A 21,256-nucleotide genomic window follows, 5' to 3' on the forward strand; every position below is an offset into this window, starting at 1 on the left:
GACTCTAAGGATACCGTTAAAACTTTTCTAGAGTTCATGATGTTTTATGCCAATCTTACCATCTTCACAGCCTCCTTTGTGATTTATTACTGTCTGAAGCAGGGAGTATTGACCACCTCTTTGACAACACACTCATGTGGACAGGCCTGGCCACCTCTGCCCTTCTCAAGTGGCTGACAGAGATTTGATTAGAGAGATCTTGTCAGCATATCAGCTAGCAATACATTTTATTTCCAAGTAACTATTTTCAGATTGTATTTGTGCTTCACCTTCAGCTGAACCTAGACACCTAGGTGGCTAGCAAGCATATAGCAGCAGGCTTTGCGGTGTAGAGGAGAAAAGCAGAAAATAAAGGCCAGCTTTTCATACAAAAGCAAAGGATAATACGTGCCATATATTTATTTCTCAGGTATGCACTTGTGACGCAGCCATCTCCATAGAACAATTTCCATTTTCTATGATGGGCATCTGTTTGAAGCTCTCACTTGGACATCTACCTTGTTGATGTCTAAAGCTAAGTGAGAGTGAATCCTACCCAGACACTCAGAGGCAGAGAAAAAGAGCTGTTGTCCGTTCTAAATTAAATTAAATAGATACTACCACTTATATGTGTATCACATTTCTAAACTGTAATTCTCAGTATGTATGTCAGTAGAAGCAAACAGCATATGTTATCAAAGCAATGGAAACATGAAGAGGAATATATCAGGCCAAAAAAAAAAACCCCAGAAATTTATTTCCCCCCTAGATGTGCTAAAAAGTTCCATTTTTTACAGCAAATAAAACTCATGAAGGACTTTTAATCTGGATGGCTGAAAAGCATCAACAGACTGAGCCTTGGTATGTGAAGGGCTTAGAGTTTGACACACAAATACGAATGAATCAGTGTATATCTTTGAAAAATCTACAGTCACCACCTTTTTCAGTTACTGCATATAGCAGATGTATAAGGGAAGAAACATTAAGACTAAGATCTCAGTTTTCTTGATGAATTGGTGTTCTTAGTCCTCAATATATTGACTGTTCATGGTTTCTACAAGATGAAGTTGCAGTCTGAGGTCCTGTAGACCCCATCGTACCTTTGTTTATTCCATAACTTTAGTCTGTTTCCATCACTGTTAACTCACTTCCCACATCGAGATAACCTACTTAGTCACCACTTGGAAAACATACCAGTTAGCTAATAAAGCTATACAAAGCTGCTAACCTTTCATAAAAGAGAATGAGCACTGGAAACCACACTTCCTTCTCTAAACAACCATTGTGATTTAATGAAAAACTGTAATAACACTTGAAGTATTAGTCTTTGTTGCTCCGTTATTGTTTGTACCATGCTAAATGTTAGCTCAGAATTGGGCTGCTCTAACTTTTCAGCACATAGATCGAACTGCACAGTTTAGTACGTAGATTGTGTCTATGACTCTAACAGATTGCTCTTGCAAAAACCCCATATGTTGACACACAAAGTAATTACAAAATTATTAAACGGAGCAATGAAACAGAGGAATATTAAGATGCCCAACCACCTGAGCAGTCAACTTGTCACAGCCCCCAAGCAGCTACACTGGCCATGTTTGAGATAACGCTCAGGTATGAAATGTTGCAGCATTTACATCCAGACCAACGAAGCAAAATGCTCTACTTAGATTTTCTGCACTTGACTTTGGTTTCCTGAGGCAATTCAGAACCCATTAAAGTGAACATACCCCTCAGTCAAGGAGTTTTGGATCAGGAGGTTTCCATTTCAGTCCCATTTTAGCAGGGTCCTTCAAGCATGTGAGCTGCTGGACTGGGACATCAGCAAAAACAGACACCGCTCTCTATGTATGTGGGAAGGTAGAGGCTCAAAGGTGTGTTCGTTTCTCAGGCCCTTTGCTGCAGTTTGAGTCATCTGGGTTTTCCCCACACCCAGCTTCATATTTTCCATTATGTTACGTACGACAGCTCTGCACGTGAAGGAGAATAGAAAGCGCTCTGCTGGGTGCCGGCGCTGCGGGCTTGCAGTACACAGGAGGGAGCAGGGCTCAGGAAGTCATCTACCACTGGCGTGTTTGACATAGCACTGGAGCCATGTGGCAACACTCCCTTGGGGTCTTGCACCACAGCGTCAGCAGTGTGTGACCTCTCACAGATTACGAAGGTCAAGCCCAAGAGTAAGGTGAGAAATGTGTGATAGCGCAACACTTAGCTGGATGGCAACGTTATCGCCAACCCCACTGACAGTGATTTATAGCACCAGCATTTTTCTGCCTAATGAAAAGATGACATTTTGCTCTCAGTCAGACTAATCTATACTGAATGTTAATTATCCTGACTTCAGTGTGCCTGTGTGAAATTTCCTGTAACATCTGTAGCTCTTACAGATGAAGGGGCAGTCCTGTGATATAAGCATTGCATCACAGCCGTGGGCTGTATGTACGCATGTTGGAGGAACACATGGCAAAGAAGATGTGGGCTGAAAGGAGAGACTTATTTGCAAAAGTTACAATAAATATGTATCCTGGAGGATAAGTAGGTGGAAAGAGAAAAAACAGACATATCTGATGCTGGAAGGGGTTGCATCTCTAAGTAAAAATATTTTTAAAAAACCATAGAAGCACATTTTGTGTTTGTGAGACACTAATCCTCAGAGACTGCCAAGGTTACTCAAAGACTGAGCCAACTGCCATGTAAGCAGGACTTGCACTGAGCTAATCTAGCATACTGCACATACCCAACTTCTCTGAATCTGGTTCTCATTCATTGTCAGCATTCTTTATTTGTTTACACCAGCTTTTCTACTTTTAACTCATTCTCTGGTCATCATTCCTCACCTCCAGACTCCAAACACCAACCCTGCAAGATGTGGGTTTTTCCTTGGTGTTTACATTCCATTTCTGCTTGATTCTTTCTGTGGGATTTACACACAAATAAAGCATCGCATAAACCAGCGATCACATTGTCTGCACATCAAGATCTTGGTCCATCATTGTAAGAAAACTATTTAAAGATTGAAGACACTCCAGCAGAAGGTTATGTTTCAGCATTCCCAGAATTGTGTATGACAATTATAAATCGCTAGCAATGTATTTCAGCTGTGCTTATCCACATCTGGTCACCTTGTGACTTCTAGCAGGCGAATTAAGTGTGATCCTAATTGTATGGATGTTTTAATCACCCTCTGTCCCTGATCCTTGGAGGACAGAAGGAATCTGTTAGAGCTCCTAGTTAAATGCAGGGATTTTCTAGTCCTTGTGGTAGGACAATTCTAATGCATGCCTGAAAGAATAATCGGTGTTATAGCTTATCACTGATATTTTAATGTTGACCCTCTTGCTAAAACCTGTGTGGTTTCTGGAGGGATTCCTCAACTTCAAAATCTGGTCCCTACCCTCCTGCCCTCCTCATCAGCCCCACACTAGGCTAAGCAAGTAAGGAACACTCCCAAACCCGTGCCTTTCACTGGAGCATCTGTAGGCAAGCTATCTAGAGGTTCCAAGTTTCCGTAGATAGATATTTATTTATTTACATGTGGACTCATGTGTCACATTCTTGCACTTCACGGTGCACCAACAAGAGTATTTATAAATCTGCAGTGCAGAAGGAAAACAGTGAGAGCGTTCTGAGAAGAGGAAAGGGAGAAACAGGGAGGGGTACAGGGTGGAGTGTGAGGACCCATTTCTGCATAGGTTTTTTGCCAGATGAGCACATAATCAGATTACAAGGGAAGAAAATTACAGTAAATGCCAAAGATCAGGCTCCTGAGTCTAGCAAGAGAAGCATCCAAGTCAGCAGTCTAACTGGGAAGCCTTCAGTTACCCTGTCTTTATGTTGTGTTTTAAGTAAAACAGTCTGCAAAAAATAGAGTGCAGCATTATTGTCTGTATTTTAGTTTTCCTACCTGGAGTGGAAATATACATATGGAAAGTCAGGTTGACAGTCAGTCACTCCTAAATGCTGTAAGTCAGTCACAGACCAGGGCACTTGGTATGGAACAGCTCACACCAAACCTGGCAGCACGTTGTGCTGTGTGTCTAAAACACACCCAGCTCCTCTTTACCTGTACAAGTACATCTCATTCAATCACTGCAAGCCCAACATGAAGTATGCCAATATTACCTAGTTTAAGCCTTTCCCTTGCAATCTCCCACTTGCTGGCATCATAAGGCAGACATTCACATTGTTCATCTAAGGGGACTTCATCAGGATCCATTATGATTGACAGGTAATGGTTGGTCTTCATGTCAGAGGAATAAGGCTAGAAAACAAAGAGTATGGCAAAATGTAAAAGACGATAAGGGTATCTGTCAGCATCTTCCTGTTTGGATCAAGGGTTTCAAGTTAATTCTGTCCACGGGGCTGTGTGTTTCACAGTCCAATAAATGGTTTGGTTAAGCTCCCTCTGTTATTTTAAACATTGCAAAACTTTTTATGTAAAAGAAGCTCTGTCCTGTAGCTTTCCTCATGTGTGACATATCGTTTTTTCCAATGAAATCCATGTGGATCTGTATTAACATATGGTGTTATGATACAAGCCCTCTGCACAGTCAAGAGAAATATTTTCTGCAAATGACTGAACACTGCTGATAAAAATAACTTTCCTTCATGATTGTGCAAAGCAAGAAGGGGCCATATGCAACAGATGGAGCTGAACTGCCAGTGTTTATTTTTTCCATACACCCAGCAAAGATAGGTCGTATGTGGTTAGAAGTTGTGCAAGAGTAGTCATCAGGAGACTAGGCATTATACATTTCAGAAACTGTTTACAAATTTTCAGAATTTTTTATTTCTTTGGTATCATTTCTGACAAATGTACTGAAATTATTTGAGTTTGGAGGAATTAATAAACACCCAGACTCAAACGCATGATTCCAAACACATAATTTCAAATAAATTTACGAGAAGTTTGGTTTCTACTGAGCAAATGGATTAGCCACTTCACATGAGAAATGTAAGGAAAGATGAACGTAATCTCAAAGTTTTCTGCAGTCCATCCATTTGAAACATATTTTCCTTCAAAGAGCACCTAGATTGCCACTCTAATGCACTGGACTTTCCTCGACACAGAAGTACTTATATTTCTATAGAAAAGGTCTAACATTTGCTCTAATTTCCTGGCTATTAGTTGGAATTTATGGAAAATCTGTTGAAATGAGCACCCTCATGTTGCTTTTCCTAAACTCATGGAAACAGCACACGGGCACATACACAAACGCACAGATATATCTGCATATTCTTTTGTTGTTGCTTTAACTGCCAGCTGTGACTTTCAACTTTCCTCCTCTACAGCTTGGAAATACGTCCCTAATACATGCATTTCCACGCACTTGTTTGAGAAGGATGTTACTAGCTGTGTATGTTTTGGTTACAAACGTAACTAGACTAAAATGACAGTAGCTAATAGCTCCTGTTTTAGTTGCCTTTCACCATCTCAAGTACACAGAAGTTTAGTCCCAAGAAGGATTACACTAATGCTTGGGGAAAAGTCAGGTGGCATAAACCCTGGCTCCAAATCATCCACTGACCCTGGACAGGACATGGATAAGTGGGATATGGATAGAAACAGAAGCATGTGCAGTGCTCCAAAAAGAGCATTTCTTGACAAAGACATGTGTACAAGACAGCTCCTACCAGTCACTTTAGAAGAGCTTTTAAGTGGACCTATCCCAGGAAGAGCAGTAGGGGAGTGGGAAGGTGCAGAGAGCTTTCTATGTTTCTTTATTCAGATACACTGAATACCAAATCTTTGGCACAATTAGAGATTTGAAACATTTTGAATGATGGAGAACTGTTAAGTATAGCATTTGTTCCTGTATACGTAACAGACAGGCTTTAAGAAAATGCTCTCAGAGGGCATAAAAGTATTTTTTTTTCTGCTGTGGCAATGTAATTCTTATATGAAATTTAATTTAGAGCTAATTCCAGATATAAATCCTTCAGAGTAAGGGTTTGTAGCAGAAACACAGAGAAGGCCATAAACATAGACCAACACTAGCTGGAAAGCCTCATCTGGAAAGAAGCCTTCACATGTCATCTAGTTAAAGTCCCTTGTGATTATTTTTATTATCTTTTAACAATCTAACAAGCAAATGTCAAGTTCTGGTATAATAACAAATAAAAAAAAAATCTGCAACCCTTTGCTACTTTTAAAACTTAAATTTTTCCAAGGGTTTGCAGTCATGTTATGAATTGCTTCATCATTACTGGTGAGCAGTCAGAACTGGTCCCACTTGCTTTGTAATTTCTCTATAGCTACAAAGTTTCTCCACAGCTTCAGCTGACCTCAACTTTTCTCTCCCCTAAAACTCCCATGAATTTCTTCTTACGAAAGTTTGCGGCAGACTGACTGCTGCCATACCGCCCTGGTTTGGAGGTCTCGTCCTGCATTCCCATCGGTCAGTAGAAGTTCTCGTTGTAAAACCTAAAATACAGGCAGGCCTTAATGCAGGTTGAGATAAAATGGTCTGGTGGGCTGCAGTGAACCTTTAGCGATTGTCACGGAGCTCGGCCAGCTGGAACGTGCTCAGCCGTGGCAGCTGTGAGCTGAACCCCGTGGCACCGTGCTGTGGTACCTCTCCGGCTGGGCGAAGGAGGGCAGCCGGGGCTCAGCGCCGCTGTGGTGTGGGACTGGGGGCAGAGGGATATGCAGCCCCTCCTCATATCATGTCTTGCAGTGCACCTCATTGCCCCAATACCTCCCTTTCCTCAAATCCATCTGCTCCTGCAAGTTGCTCTGAGATCTTTCTGCACTACTGAAGAACTGTATTGTCTGCTTATGAGAGCTGCTGTGGTTTAACCTGCACACACCACGCAAGGCAGACATGGTGCTGTCAACAAAAACATCACGGTCAGCCTTGAACAAGAAGGAGGGTCAGCTTCAGGGGCAGTTAACATTATCATGCTGATAGAGGATCATCTGCTCTAGAGGCTGCACCACCAAAACAAGTTCAGTAAAATATCACTTTGCAAGTGATGTAATTATACCAGACACTGTGTGCAAACCAGACCCGAGCACGCTCTGTGGAGATCTGTCATTCCCACTCACTCAGATCTTCAAAGACATTAAGATGCCAAACTCCTACAGCTTTTAAGGGAATGGGGATGCCTTTGGTGGGAGTCAGGCACCCAAGTGCTTGCGAGTCTCAGAGCCTTGCCCCCACCCAGGCTTTGCTTCTGGGCTTACTCGTACTCAGCCTTGCCCTTGTTCCCTGGGCACCCGTCAGTAGCCTGGTGATTGCACAGGGAACAAAGGTGAGCAGTAAATGAATCAGATATTTTTTTTTTAGACTCAGCAACCCTAGTGGCCTGGGAAGGATTTTTCTAACACGAGCAAAGGGCTGGGAAGGAGAGGCAGATGCCACCGGGAACTCCCCGTCCGTTCTTACCCTCTTCAGCTTGCGAATGAAGAGGGTCAACAGGAGCCAAAAGAGCGTTGCAGCCACACAGGTACAGGTCAGGGTTATTAGCTCCAGGTTTGACCGCTCTGGTGTGCCTGGGAAAATCAAGCAACAAACATTTTAGAAAATGACCTGCAAAGCAAGGGCACTTTATATTTCTTTGCCATTAAAATAAAATACCAGGAAGGACCAGCTTCTTTTCAATGGGGTATTAATCTCTGTTTAGACTGGCTTGCAGAGCCTGGAAAAAAATGTCTCCCCAGCAAAAAGGTTGTATTGAACACAGCAAAATTGCATGCGATCCATCCATAAGTTTTTCAGTAAAAGTCAGCTTTTCTTTGGGGTGCAGGAGGTGAGGTAAATCAGGTTGAGGATGGCCCGTCAGATAATAATTTCCTTTTGAGGTGGAAATTCTGCTGCAGGGTATTTTTAGACAAATATTCTCCGCGTGAGAATGTGTGTGGGCCTGCTCATGCAGTTTCACTGGCCCCCCCACCCCCCAACAGCGAAACCCATCTGGCCAAGCCCACATCCAAGAGTGGAGCAGAGGTCTCAGAAACACTCAGTCCTCAGCAGCCTCAGGAGAGGATGGGGTTGCACGGAGGGGATGGCTCTGCTGGCCCTTCCCCGGGGGCAATGCCATGGTGCAAGACCTGCTGATAACGTGCAGGAGAAGCTCCGGGGGAGCTTGTGCTGGTGTAGACACCGGTGAATCCAGGTGTGACCCAGGGCACGCTGCAGTGCTGCTGCTTGGGTTTTGCTGTCCAGGGTGTTTGATGCCTTTCCTTGAGCGCTGTGCCTGCTCTGCTCCAGCTCGGTGAGCTCTTCTGTGCTGATGGCTGAGCCCTGCAGCCTGCGCCTTCATCCCAGCTGTGCTGGAAACCCACCAGCCCTCACCAAAAACCTCTCTGGGGGGAAGCTGGGGCCTCCCCCGTGGAGGCTCACAGCGCAGCTGGCAGCGGTCCATGAGCTCTCCTTCGCATGGTCTGGATGGACCCGGTCTGGCACCTGTGAGCTCAGCCTGTGCAAAGCATGGCACGGGGGTCTTGATCCTAACCCCCACCGAACAGCGTGGTCAGAAACCCAGGGTGTAGGACCCAGCGGTCCCTCCAACCCGCTGGTCCCCCGGCAGGCTCTGTGCCAGGCTCTGTGCCGGTCACACCAGCAGCATGAGGCCAGGCTCCCCGGGGGGACACAGGGCCCTTTCCATCCCCAGCAGCACCTCGCAGAACCCAGCAGGCAGGGAGCTGGGAGAGGTCTCCAAACCAGGGAACAGATTAAGCACAGAAAGGGAAAAACAAAAACAACAACTGAAAACGGAGCAGCAAGAAAACATGAACATTAGAAATCTGGAGAGTATTAGAGCCCACTGACAGATTTTAAAAAAAAGCCAAAATAAAACTCACTTCAGACTGCTACTTAGGGACTTGTAAAATGGTTTCAGAGAAGTCTGCTTTGCAAATCCTGTGATCGTGTCAAAATACCACACTTCCCACAATATGTTTTCCATCTGATTGGTAGCAAATGCAAAAAAAACCCTCATGCTCTGCCTCTTATTCTAATACACCCTCCAGAGAGAGAAAATGAGAGGACAAGGAGGAGTAATTCTGAACATGATTTCACAGTGGTTTTGTCAACTGCACTTGCAGCAGTTTCAGACCCTAGGCAGCTTGGTGTTACTCCTGACACATGAAAAAGGGATGATTGATGCCTCACTGGTGGGCTTACCGGGTAATCCAGAGGGATGTGTTGCCTGGTTTTAGGCCAGGCTACGGAGATTTGTTTAGAGGTTGAATTGCTTCCTGTAGCTGTGGCTTAGCTATCATAATATCTTCCCTCTCTAAAGGTGATAATCAGATTTGCATTCATGCCCTATATCTAAGATTCCTCTGGCATGTCCATTCCGGAACTTTGAGAATAAACCTCATTGAAGAAAAATATGACTGCAACTACAAATGGAGATATAAAGTATCTATTTCTCTAAAGGCTTGATTTATATATGGGACACAGTGATGGCATAAATGATACAGGCTAATGCAGCTTGCCTATCCTCTGGCATCAATCTTTCCTTTTACATATGGAAACTCTCCTCTTGCTTCTGAGCAGCACCCATGCAGATGGCGAATAATAGTTTCTGACATTTATTCAGCAAAACCTGGAGGGGCTGAAGGTTCATTTGTTGCCACTGCTCCATATGGCAGGACTCAGAAAACCTGTGAGGCATGGTACAGCCAGCCCTGGGGTGGAAGGCAGCAAGTTCCTAACTGCTACCCTATGCTGCCCAGGAGTTAGCGAAGAGACGTGAAGGTGCTGTCTTTGAGACGTCCGAGTGAATTTAGGCAACTGGAAAGCATTTTTCCAGGCTGGGGTTGGGCTGGGTTATCAAATGCCAGATTCCTAGTCTTGCTAAAAGCCTTGTAGCCAGAGCTGGCTGAGCGCCTCTCAGCTGGGTAGGAAAAGGTTTGATTTGAGGCAGAACAGGCAGGAACACTCAGAAGAGGGCTTAGGATTAGAAGAGTTTGGAGGGGCTGTAAGCAGGACCAAATGCCTCTCTCTGTCCAATAGCCCAAGTTTTCTGGCTCCCCCTTATAACTCTCCCAGACCTTTACCCACCAGCTACCTCACTAGACACAGGCTTTCCCCCATGTGCAGCTCTGCCCTGTCTGACTTGCTGCAGCAAGCGGCAGCCCCCTTCCTGCCCCTGCAGCTCTGCGTCAGGTGTCAATGAGGGAAAAAGCAATGCCTCAGGCACCAACACCACTCTGCTGCACCCAAAATGTCCCTCACCCCTACACCAGTGTGGTCTACCCTGCTTAATCCATGTCCATCCTTGGAGGTTGTCATGACCTGGCCAGACAAAGCCATCACTAACTGGATGTAGTGTTGGTGACAATCCTGGTTTATGCCGAGGTTGAACTAGAGACCTCCAGGACTCCCTTCCAACCCCCTTTGGTAGTTCTCTGAAGTAACAGGAGTCTAAGTGTCCCTTGAGGTTCACCTTTTCTCTTACAGCCACCCACATAACCCAGACTGAACCTCATTTAGTAGCCAAGGGAATTCCAGTTAAACTTCATGTAAACATTCCTGATGACTTCAGAGTCAGAGTGACCTGAAAGGCACAACAACTTTTTGAGATACAAAGTCAGAAAGACAGATAGGTAGAAAAACAGACAGTTATTTAAAAAGCAAACACCATTTTCATAGTGTCGGAATAGTTCTGTGAATGCTTAATAAATGTGATGCTTTCTTTTTCATCAGCAAGGATCACATTAAGGGATAAAGCATCTGCTTTAAGACAGGGCATGTTGGTGCATTCATTTGCTTGTTATACATCCGGATTTCAGTGAGTGTAAAAGATGCTCCTTCCTTCGTCAACACATCCCCTTCAAATTGTGCAGCACCTCTGCAACTAGCTGTATCTCTGGATCCCGCTGAGAGGCGTGTGAGGGTCCCCAGGAGGAGAAGCAGGGCAAGGCTTTCATGGCAAGTCATCCACTCTGCAAGCAGGGCAGACACTGTCCGGCCGGGAGACCCCCTCAAGCAGAGCTGCCCAAGACAGCCTGTGTTCCCCGCGTGGCCAGCAACTCGTGTCCCCCGGTTTTTAAGGACACAGACCCCTCTGCCTATTGGGTGCTCTGGCAGCTATTTGCTGTTCCCATTCACTCCTTGTGGATTCACTGCCTCTTCAGTTCCTCAGCCAATGTCCACAGACATGTCCACAAACGCAGCCCCTCTCCTCCTCAGACAGCCCAGCAAGCATGGCTTCCAAACCAAACACGAGCTGCGATTATTTAAAGACGTCCCTTGGATTCCACCATCCATTCATCCATCTTGGATACAAAAATAACACGTTGTTTTATCTGTGAGTATAAGAATGTTTTTTCAGAGGAAATAAAGAGAGCAGACAGTTTCCTTCCTGACTCATTCACAAACTACTCTTTCAATCTGCTAAACACAGCCATTGGCACGAGGCGCTGCTCCGCTCCCTTTGATCTGCACCCTGTGCTTTGAGAGCCGCCGGGGTGGAGGGGAGGCTTTGGTACTCGCAGTCGCGAGGTCTGTATTTCTCAGAAAGACAAGCAAGCGGCAAAGCCTAGAGAGAGCCCCATGTTTAAGCCCTGATCTCATCCCTCCAGGCTCAGGGATGGGGTGAGCAGCTGCCATTCCCTGGGAGAGGGACAGACACTCCAGTTTGGTGTAGGAATGTGTGAGAAAACCTCCAGTGATGTCCCTTCAGGCAGTAGGAAAAGAAAGGGTGGAAAGGCATTTTCCTTGATCATAGTAGGTAAGACAAACTCTCTCTCTTTTTCTCATCCAGTCTCAAAGATACAGATTTTAATATGGTAGACTTCATCTCCTGCTTATCTAAGAGCTCCCATAGGAATCACACAAGAACATTGTCCCCCAGGACACATAACCAGAGAAGAAGCCTTCCTGGCTGCTGTCTTTCCTCTCCTCTGGATCACGGACTAGGAGATATGACTTCCTAGAAACCATCTGACAGACTGCTTGTGGCTGTAATAAATAACCAAGCTACAATGATGTTAAAAATCAATACAATAATGAATTACATTGTTCAGGACTATCAATTAGTAGGATACATTGGACAGCAATCACTTAGACACAAGTTATTCTTTTAGCTATTATAGCGGCCGTAAAAACCTTAGATTATTCATAAGGAGATAGGTGTTTTTAACTCCTTGATTACAACAGTTAGGCCAGTCCACATGCACATATACTTATCCCTGGCTTTTAAAATCAAAAACACCAATGATCACCATTAACTGAGACTGCTAACACATTGATGGCAGAAAATCAATACTGATTCACTAGCTGTAATTGTCTCCTGCTGTAGGGTAGTATCCAAATACTCCGTAGTAGTCAGATACATTTAGCAATTGTATGAGAACATCCACAAAAACATAATCCCTGCCTGAAAGACCTGGTTGTATTCAAATTGTCTTCTATAAAGAGAAACTAAATGCATTTAGGACTATCTACTTAACACATGAGATCAATAAGATAGGTTCTGTTAAATTCAATTTACACATGGCACTGACTTATATGAAGAATGTCACCCTACTTCTCTTATCTCCTAATATATGAAACAAAAAGGTATTCAATGAAACTGAAAAGTCACTGGATAAACTTTAGTTTTATGCAATGTAAAATTACTTGATAGAATTCACTGCCACAGGCCTGAGTCAAGCTTGGCAGAAGGCAGAACAACACTGAACATTTAAATGAATAGCAAAATAACTGAAGTAATTGTTATAGAAATAACTAGATCATACCTACTTCTTACAACAAGTACCTTTGAAAAATGCATGTGTAACTATTGCTACACTAAAATCTTCTAGTCCAATTTGGCAGTTCACTTTACATTGAAAATAAACAAATGAAAATATCCCAGGCCTCTAATTTCTATGGAATTAACCTGAAATGGGAAAATGAGTGGGTAGGAGAGTGTTCCTTATTCTGGTTTTTGTTTGTTTTGATGATACTAAATTTACATTTCTCTTCTACCCTGACCTGATCTTTGTTGGGTTGAAGCAATTCTTTTTAGGTCAGTGTAAACACGCTCTGAGTTAGCATTTCCTGCTAGGCTTCCTTTCCAACCTGGTATGCTTCCCTTGCTAGGACTTCCTTCAGATTGCTGCCTTCAGAGATCACCGCCTGAGCCTCAAGCTATACCCCTGCCTTTCCAGCCTGAGTAAGAACATCACCCTGGTAAGCTTGCTCTTCCCATTTAATGTCATGCTTTACCTTGTACCGTCACATATGCTGCACTCTCCACAGACCCTTTTAAGTTGGTGGCTATACACTGGTAAAGTCCTTCATCCTCTTCTTTTACTCTTTCAATAAACAGCATTCGGCTTCCGGGCCCTAAAATTATTCCTGTGAAATGAAGTATTTTGCAATGAGAGGGAGCCAGGATATAAACAAAAACAGGCCCTTGTGTAATAATATCTGCTTCAAGTTCTTCTCAAAAGAAATCTGAGCCATGGACTGCACAGCACAATGTTATCTGCAGGAAAGCCAAGTGTACTTGGATGTTTTGGGGATCCTTGGGAAATCAGTGTTTACAAAGCACTTGTGTGAGTGAAAAAGCTCAGCCTAAGGGAATGATCTTGGGAGCACCTGGTATTGTGTATATTGATTAGCACTGTGCCTAGACTTTCAACCAAGCGAGTTCTTCAGCTGTCCCCAGGTTTTGGAAAATGGGTGGTCTGATTACTTAGCACTGCACTTACAGGCGTAAGTCTGGACCAGAAGCAGCTGGAGCTTAGAGCACTTCCAAGATCCAGCTCCATGCATCCACACTGGCCTTATGGGCAGTAGACTCGCTCCAAATCTCACTTGCCCCTGCGGCATGGAACGATGGGCTCCTTCTTGGACAGACCCCAGCTAGAGTGCACAGAGAAGTCCAGTGAGGTGTACCCTAAAACATAGGAGTTACCTGAAGTTTTCAACACCTTGTTTATTCCAGATGGGTCAACCCAGAAGCCAGCCTGGGCAATACTCCAGCAAGTGAGGAAGAGGCAGGCAGCAGATTTGGCCTCATGACTGCCTTTAAGGCACTGTGTAGCCAGGAAACGTGCAGTCAAGTACACACTTGTGTGTTTGGCTCCATCAGAGCTACTGTCCCATCAGAATGTATTCCCACCATCTATTTCAGGCACCTAACTAAAGTGCTCTGACCTACTCTCTCGAGACATCTTCCTGACTCCTAACTTTATGTGTTGCATTACACTTCCTGACTCCTAACTTTATGTGTTGCATTACACCCAAGTTAGACACATAACACACATTTTAGAAGATAGTGTTAATAATGCACATTACAACGATGTGGTCACTGTAAAGCTTCATGGAATCTGGCTCTAGATTAAGTTTCACATCTGTGCTGCAAGTCTGCAGAGGCTTATAACTCACTTGGAGAAATCCTCAGAATTTTTCCCAGTTGCCTTTATTCATGCTATAGTAGTTTCCAATAAGGCAGGACAGAATCTTAAACACAAACTTTCTAAGATGGTGTTACTGAAGACTACACTTAGGATTCAAGTTCCTACAGACCAAACCTCCTTGAACATTTTTGCTGAGCTTGTAACACTAGCTCATTGTGTGCTTCTGATCCAAATGTGGATGAATTCCCATGAGAAAAGGCTTTGCCTTTTCCCTCATCATTCATCTCCACCTGAAATCTCCAAGGAACACTTCTGTGACTGTGGTGTCAACAAAGCTGGACATGTAGCCTTAGCTGATCACAGAATCACAGAATCACAGAAACACGAAGGTTGGAAAGACCTGTAAGATCATCAAGTCCAACCATCAACCAAAAAACACCACCATGCCCATTAAACCATGTCCCACAATGCCGCGTCCACACGTTCCTTGAACACCTCCAGTGATGGTGACTCCACCACTTCCCTGGGCAGTTTATTCCAGTGTTTCACCACTCTCTCAGTAAAGAAATGTTTCCTAATATCCAACCTGAACCTCCCCTGGCGCAACTTGAGGCCATTTCCTCTTGTCCTGTCACTCGTCACTTGGGAGAAGAGTCCAACACCCACCTCTCTGCAACCTCCTTTCAGGTAGTTGTAGAGAGCGATAAGGTCTCCCCTCAGCCTCCTCTTCTCCAGACTGAACAACCCCAGCTCCCTCAGCCGCACCTCATAAGACTTGTGCTCCAGATCTTCGGAGCCACATTCTGGACACAGCAGTAAATATCTCCCAAAGTTTTCCTGTAGCTGCAGCATGCCACCTGGGAAGCTGTTCCTTCCTGCTGCATGAGACCTGGCTGCTGACAGATGCCAGCTGAAGTTGAGCCAGCAGTGTGCCCAGGTGGCCAAGAAGGCCAACGGCATCCTGGCCTGTATCAGAAACAGTGTGGCCAGCAGGAGCAGGGAGGTGATCGTGCCCCTGTACTCAGCGCTGGTGAGGCCGCACCTCGAATACTGTGTTCAGTTTTGGGCCCCTCACTACAAGAAGGACATTGAGGTGCTGGAGCACGTCCAGAGAAGGGCGACAAAGCTGGTGAGGGGTCTGGAGCACAAGTCTTATGAGGAGCGGCTGAGGGAACTGGGGTTGTTCAGCCTGGAGAAGAGGAGGCTGAGGGGAGACCTTATTGCTCTCTACAACTACCTGAAAGGGGGTTGCAGAGAGGTGGGTGTTGGTCTCTTCTCCCAAGTGACTAGCGACAGGACAAGAAGAAATGGCCTCAAGTTGCACCAGCGGAGGTTCAGACTGGATATTAGGAAAAATTTCTTTACTGAGAGAGTGGTGAAGCATTGGAACAAGCTGCCCAGGGAGGTGGTAGAGTCACCATCCCTGGAGGCGTTCAAGGAACGTGTGGATGTGGCATTGTGGGACATGGTTTAATGGGCATGGTGGTGTTGGGTTGATGGTTGGACTTGATGATCTTACAGGTCTTTTCCAACCTTAGTAATTCTCTGATTCTGTGATTTCAGTTTTAGAGACCCCAGATATGGAATTCGTCTGGCAGCTAGGCTGTGAACTTAGAACAGACTTTGCATGCCTGACCGCAGACTCCCCACTGGTACTCCTATGCACATCACTCAAGCTTGGTTTTCTCCTGCCTAGCTATACACTGGCCAAGACACCTGATCCTTCGGCTCCCTCAATTAACAAATGGAGAGAAATATGTTTCTCTGGAGATGACTCTTCTAAGACGCAAACTGAGAGCTGTATTTTTTCCACTGACTCCATAGAGACCCTTTGTGCCTACACCTCCAGCCTGGCTGAGTTTTTGGAGTGAGACAGAATAACCCGGAGCGCCCGTGCTGCTGCCTGCCTGCCTGCCTGTAATACAGGCAATACACCTTCCTTACATCTAGGTACCAATGCCAATGACTTTGCAAATGGCTACCTAAGGCAGATGGGTAAATAAAAAGGCTCCAAAAGGTAAGCAAGTACACAGAGCTCTCACCTGATTCTTGCTGTATTTCTTCATGGTTTTTAAACCAGGATATCTGGGGCTCGGGGATGCCACGAACCTGGCACTCCAACATGGCCGAGTTACTGGTATTCACTGTCTGATTCGTAAGGTGCCGCAGCAGGGCTGGTGCCTCTTGAGCTACAAGACAAAACAACACCGCCATTTTACATTCCTGTAACTGTGGGGCTTTAATTATCTTCCCTACCAGCATTTTACTGATGTAAACAGCTATGGCTGTTCTACCAAGTTAGTTGTTCACAGATTTTCTTTACCATTCTGCTTGGTTAAGAGCATCTGGTGTGTACAGAGTACTCCCGTTACTCAGCTATAGCAGGTTATGATGACCAATGAAGACCCAGTGATGACATTGTTTAAAATATTTCCTCACTTCCATTACCAACCACATTTGTTTATGGAAAGCAACGAGTCTCTATGAAAGCTGAGCTTTGCATCATCAGGAGAACCAAACTGTGACACTAAAGTTTTTCCAATTAGCAGGACACCCTTGTAGCAGAGTATCTCAGCGTCACTGATAGCACCATGCAGGTCTGTACACCACAATACCCATGAATGTGACTTTTATCATTTACTTACTTTAAAGAGTACAGTTACAAATCATATTCAGTAAACTCACATCATCTAAAACCAGAAACCATAAGCACAAAAGCATTGTGTTACATGTCCCAAAGTCTTCATAAATTCTTCCACTTTGCATTTTCACATATTTGGCTGAACACAACAAGGCCTGGCCAAACCACACCACAGCCCGCCTGCCAAAACTGCGTTGGTGAGAAATGTGCCTGTGTCCTCCAGCAGCCACAGATGCTGGAAACCCTGATGGCAGGGGCTGAAGCTGAGTGCTAGCAGGCCATGCAGCATAGCAACACTGCTCCTGTTTTACTTTTATCTACTGACATTCATATGAACGCAATGTAATAAAACACATTTCCATGACAGTCAGCGACAATGAGTATTGGAAGCGCATCTCATCTGTTCTGCTTCTGCTCAAGGGCCTCCCAGAAGGACATTTCAAAAACACTCTGTAAATATCATGTTAAAGTCATCCCTGAAAGAAGCAAAACAACGAACCGTTCTCATCCTCATTTCAACCCTTTGCCACTCCTTCACCCATTTTGTACAGAGCCGAAGGCTGTTCTGACAAAGATCAAGTTATCTGCAATGTTTATGCACATTATATGGCAACATCTTTCTGTCACATTTGCAACTCTCACATCATCCTGTTTGTTATTTTGGTCCCTTTAAAGCAGTGATAGAGAATCCAGGGAACTCCTGAGCAATCTCACAGATGCAAATGCTCTGCAGATTCCCTCAAATTCCCCAGTCTTGCAAGAACAGATTATTTGCAATCTTTCCCTTCAAACACTCTGCCAGGATCAGCAGTTACTAACATGGTAAAACACACATTACAAAATATGAAATAAAACAAAACAAAACAAAACAAAGCAGAAACCAACTCTTTGCAAATATTTTCTTTTAGACTGCAGTAGATACCAGTACACCAAGTTCAAGTACAATATCAGCTGAATTTCTGACATTCTGTGTTTGGAAGATTATTCTCTATCCCCTCAGAAAAACTATCAGATGTTCATCTTCACAATCGTTCTGTTACCAGCTGTAAATAAAAACTTTCCAGAAAAATTAAGCACCTATGTACCAGCAGCCTATGCAGTGTGCATGAACCCCGTAGTACTAAAAGCACTTTTAAAGAAGGCTATCTTTGCTATGCTCTTACCCCTTGACATTAATTCCAGCATAATCATGACCCTGCAAAGACCAGTCTGGGCTTTTCTGAGCTGCAAGTCTGTAATTTCCACAAGTAATGCTATTTTCTGTTTACAGTGTAGCAGACAATTTGTTCTCTCTTCCCAAACAGTAATGCTCGTGAGAGAGGCTGCAAATTCTTCATCAGATACCTACACAATGACATGGTCAACAATATTTGCCTTGCAGCCAAGAAGACTGCCCTCTTCTCATTGATACCTCGCCTCGATTTTTGCACAGTTCTCATTTTTCACAACACAGTCTGCCTATGAACAGGCACCATCTGACACATGTCCACATACACACGCTGAGAAGAGCTCCCCATTTCACATTTATCAGTGGTCCTGATGGACACCCCAGCCCAGACATCCAAAATGAAGACGGACAAGATGACACAACAAAGGCAAATCACACGTTCTGTGAGTTATTTGTGATTAATTTTAATTTGTTTTATAGCCATACACTAAAGATGGGTTTTCATATTACGGAAAACTTTTTTGCTTAAAACTTAGATCCAGTCACCAGTCACATATTTTCAATAATTTCTGTGCTGCAATCAGCTGTTTTTTCAAGGACTTGGTCAACCTGAGGATTATTCTCTGTTTCAAAACACCCATTTTCCCCTGTTCATTTTTGCGGTGAAGCCAAGGGAGGGAGTTTCCAGTGCCCCACTCCACTCACCCCAAAGCCAAGGGGCTGCCCGGGCCGCCAGCATGCACAGTGCAGGGCTCAGCACCCAGCGCAGCCCCCCAGGCTCATCCCCAGCCCTTGTGCCTGCCCACAAACGCTGCCCCGCCGGGCCAAACTCTGCTCTCAGTGCCCCCGAGGAACTTCATTGTAGGCAGAGTTTGGCCCAGGGGAGCGACAGGGGGGTCACAGAGGGGCGAAGGGGGTGCTGGTGTCAGAGCACTCAGCTGACCTGGGGCAGTAAGGATGGAAAATTTGCATTTCCAAAAGCAAACAATGGCAAATGGGGGGAAAACATTACAGTTTGTTCATTTTGGGGGTATACTTTTGCATTCCATTCATTTTTGCCCTTTGTTATGATTATGTTGTCTGTTCAGTTATTTTTATTAATCAATACAAAAATATAAATACAAGCTTTAATTTTAACACTTAAAAAACCCAAGAAATATAATTCACACCTTTCTCCCTAAGTAATATATTACACAACAGAAGGCAGAGAAACTCCCCAAACCGATGAGATTCTCCAGTCATTTGAGGACATCAAAAGTGACATCAGTAGTTTTTATCTGGCCACCAAGAACTGCTTCCCTCAAACACTTCCAGTGAGGTTTCTCTGTGCCTCCCAACACAGGCAGACACATCGGGATGTTACGACACCCTTGCACAGCGTGGTCCTCCGAGGGCTGGTCAAGACCAGGCTGGCAGGACGTCCACCCAGCAGTGATACACATCATCTCAATTCACAACAATTTCACAGAGGAACCGTCTAATTGCCACATCTCTTTTTTTTTGACGCAGACTCATATTGCCTGGCAACTGGCTGCTACAAGTCATCACGCTCCAGCTCCCAAGGCCATGGAAAATTCATAACGTCCTGTCATCACCGCCCACCTTGCCATCAAATGTCTTCTCACAATATAGCCTCGTATAAAAGGGGATTCTGTATTGTAATTCTTTTGAAGACTTGCAAAGGCTAAAGAGTGCACTTGCCCCATTTTCAAGCAGTCACCAATGATTTTGCTTGCTTTTTAGGCATATTTTAGAAAAAAAGAGACCCAGGTCCCTTTGCAAGAACACATTGTTTCTGGAAGCCATCACACTAATAATGAACAAAAGAGCTACTGTATACAAGCAGGCTATAGGTGACATTTCAAGATATAAATGATTATTCTTTTCTTTACTCTGACAACTTCCAGGTTATCAATTGTTTTCTAAGCATTTTAGGCTCCATGAAACTGGCATTATGGGGAAATGCTATTGTTTACCCTTTCACACTTGACAAAAGCAATTCCCACGTGAAAGACAAGTTTAGCCGTGGGACACAGTCTCGATACCTAAAGGAGGAAATAGTCTGGTGAGTTCCCAAGCACAAGAAACTGTCATGTTGTCACCCTCTATTTTAAAAGCACAGCCACTTTGTTCCTTTGCTGTAGCTATTTTGGTCACTACGGTCTGTTTTGTTACGGCTTATGTAAATGCTATATAAATGATCAATCATAAATGTAACCAAAAATAATAAAAGCTATGTATTGTAAAAAAATAAAGTTATCAGATCTATTAAAAATAGTAACTTCTTCCTTATATAGAATTTATAATACACAGAAACATCTCATAGCAAAATCATGACGAAGGAAAAAAAAGGGGAAACACCCACAAGGAAGTTTTAGGTTGCCCTTAATTCTCCTTCAGCAGTTTGGCTGGTTCTTAATCCCCATAATAAATCCAATTGTCATTTGCATACCAAAAGCAATGAATATTTTTAATGGTTTCAATTTTGAATTTGTATTTTTAAAAACATATTAAACAACTCACTGTGCTGGCTGCAACCTTGTCAGTCGTGTTAGTGTAATATTTCTCATTTAATAAAATAATTACAACATTACAAATTCCTGTGTCTTCAGGCCAGGAGCAATACTCACACTTTTATCAGTAGCTTTTTACATTAGTGCATAACTGACTTTAAAAATTGACCAACACAGCAACTGGAAGTCTACCTGGATTTATTTGGAGAAACATGGTTCACGTCTGTCAGTTTTAAAATCATCATTATTATAAATGATATGATAGGTCTGTGCATTATATCAACATTTTTATTTCTTCCCTGCATACTTCCTTTAGAAGATACTTTTTAAGATTAATGTACTTTAGTGTAGAAAATAATTTCAAATAAATAAGCATTAGAACTTGCTCAGCAGGTAATATTTATAAGTCCATCAAGATCAGATTAAAATAAAAAATATATAGTCCAGTCAATCTCAAACTGAATTGTGCTCATTCCGCACATTAAAGTTAACTTATTAAACGTCCATTGTTGACTGAAAACAGCAGTTTTTAAAGTTAATCAGTTTATTCAGCTTTGACACTTTTGATGAGGCCGATATCAAAGTGGAAGAAAAGATTGATCCAAAGTTTTCCTTATCGCTCAGTAGGAGGCAGCAAGAGAAAACATAACAAC

At 43.7% G+C, this 21,256-nt stretch overlaps 1 protein-coding gene across 1 annotated transcript in view; it reads right to left on the reverse strand.

Annotated features, from left to right (window-relative positions):
- Positions 1 to 21,256, reverse strand: part of FLT1 (fms related receptor tyrosine kinase 1) — a 112,982-nt gene that overhangs the window by 21,301 nt on the left and 70,425 nt on the right. The window contains exons 14-17 of the mRNA XM_059825882.1: positions 16,324 to 16,470; positions 13,143 to 13,274; positions 7,365 to 7,471; positions 4,099 to 4,237 (exon numbers count right to left, since the gene is read on the reverse strand). Coding sequence (XP_059681865.1) covers positions 4,099 to 4,237; positions 7,365 to 7,471; positions 13,143 to 13,274; positions 16,324 to 16,470 — 525 coding nt within the window. The remainder of the gene's footprint in view (positions 1 to 4,098; positions 4,238 to 7,364; positions 7,472 to 13,142; positions 13,275 to 16,323; positions 16,471 to 21,256) is intronic.

Source organism: Gavia stellata, chromosome 1 (assembly GCF_030936135.1).
Source record: "Gavia stellata isolate bGavSte3 chromosome 1, bGavSte3.hap2, whole genome shotgun sequence".
Taxonomy (NCBI): Eukaryota; Metazoa; Chordata; class Aves; order Gaviiformes; family Gaviidae; genus Gavia; species Gavia stellata.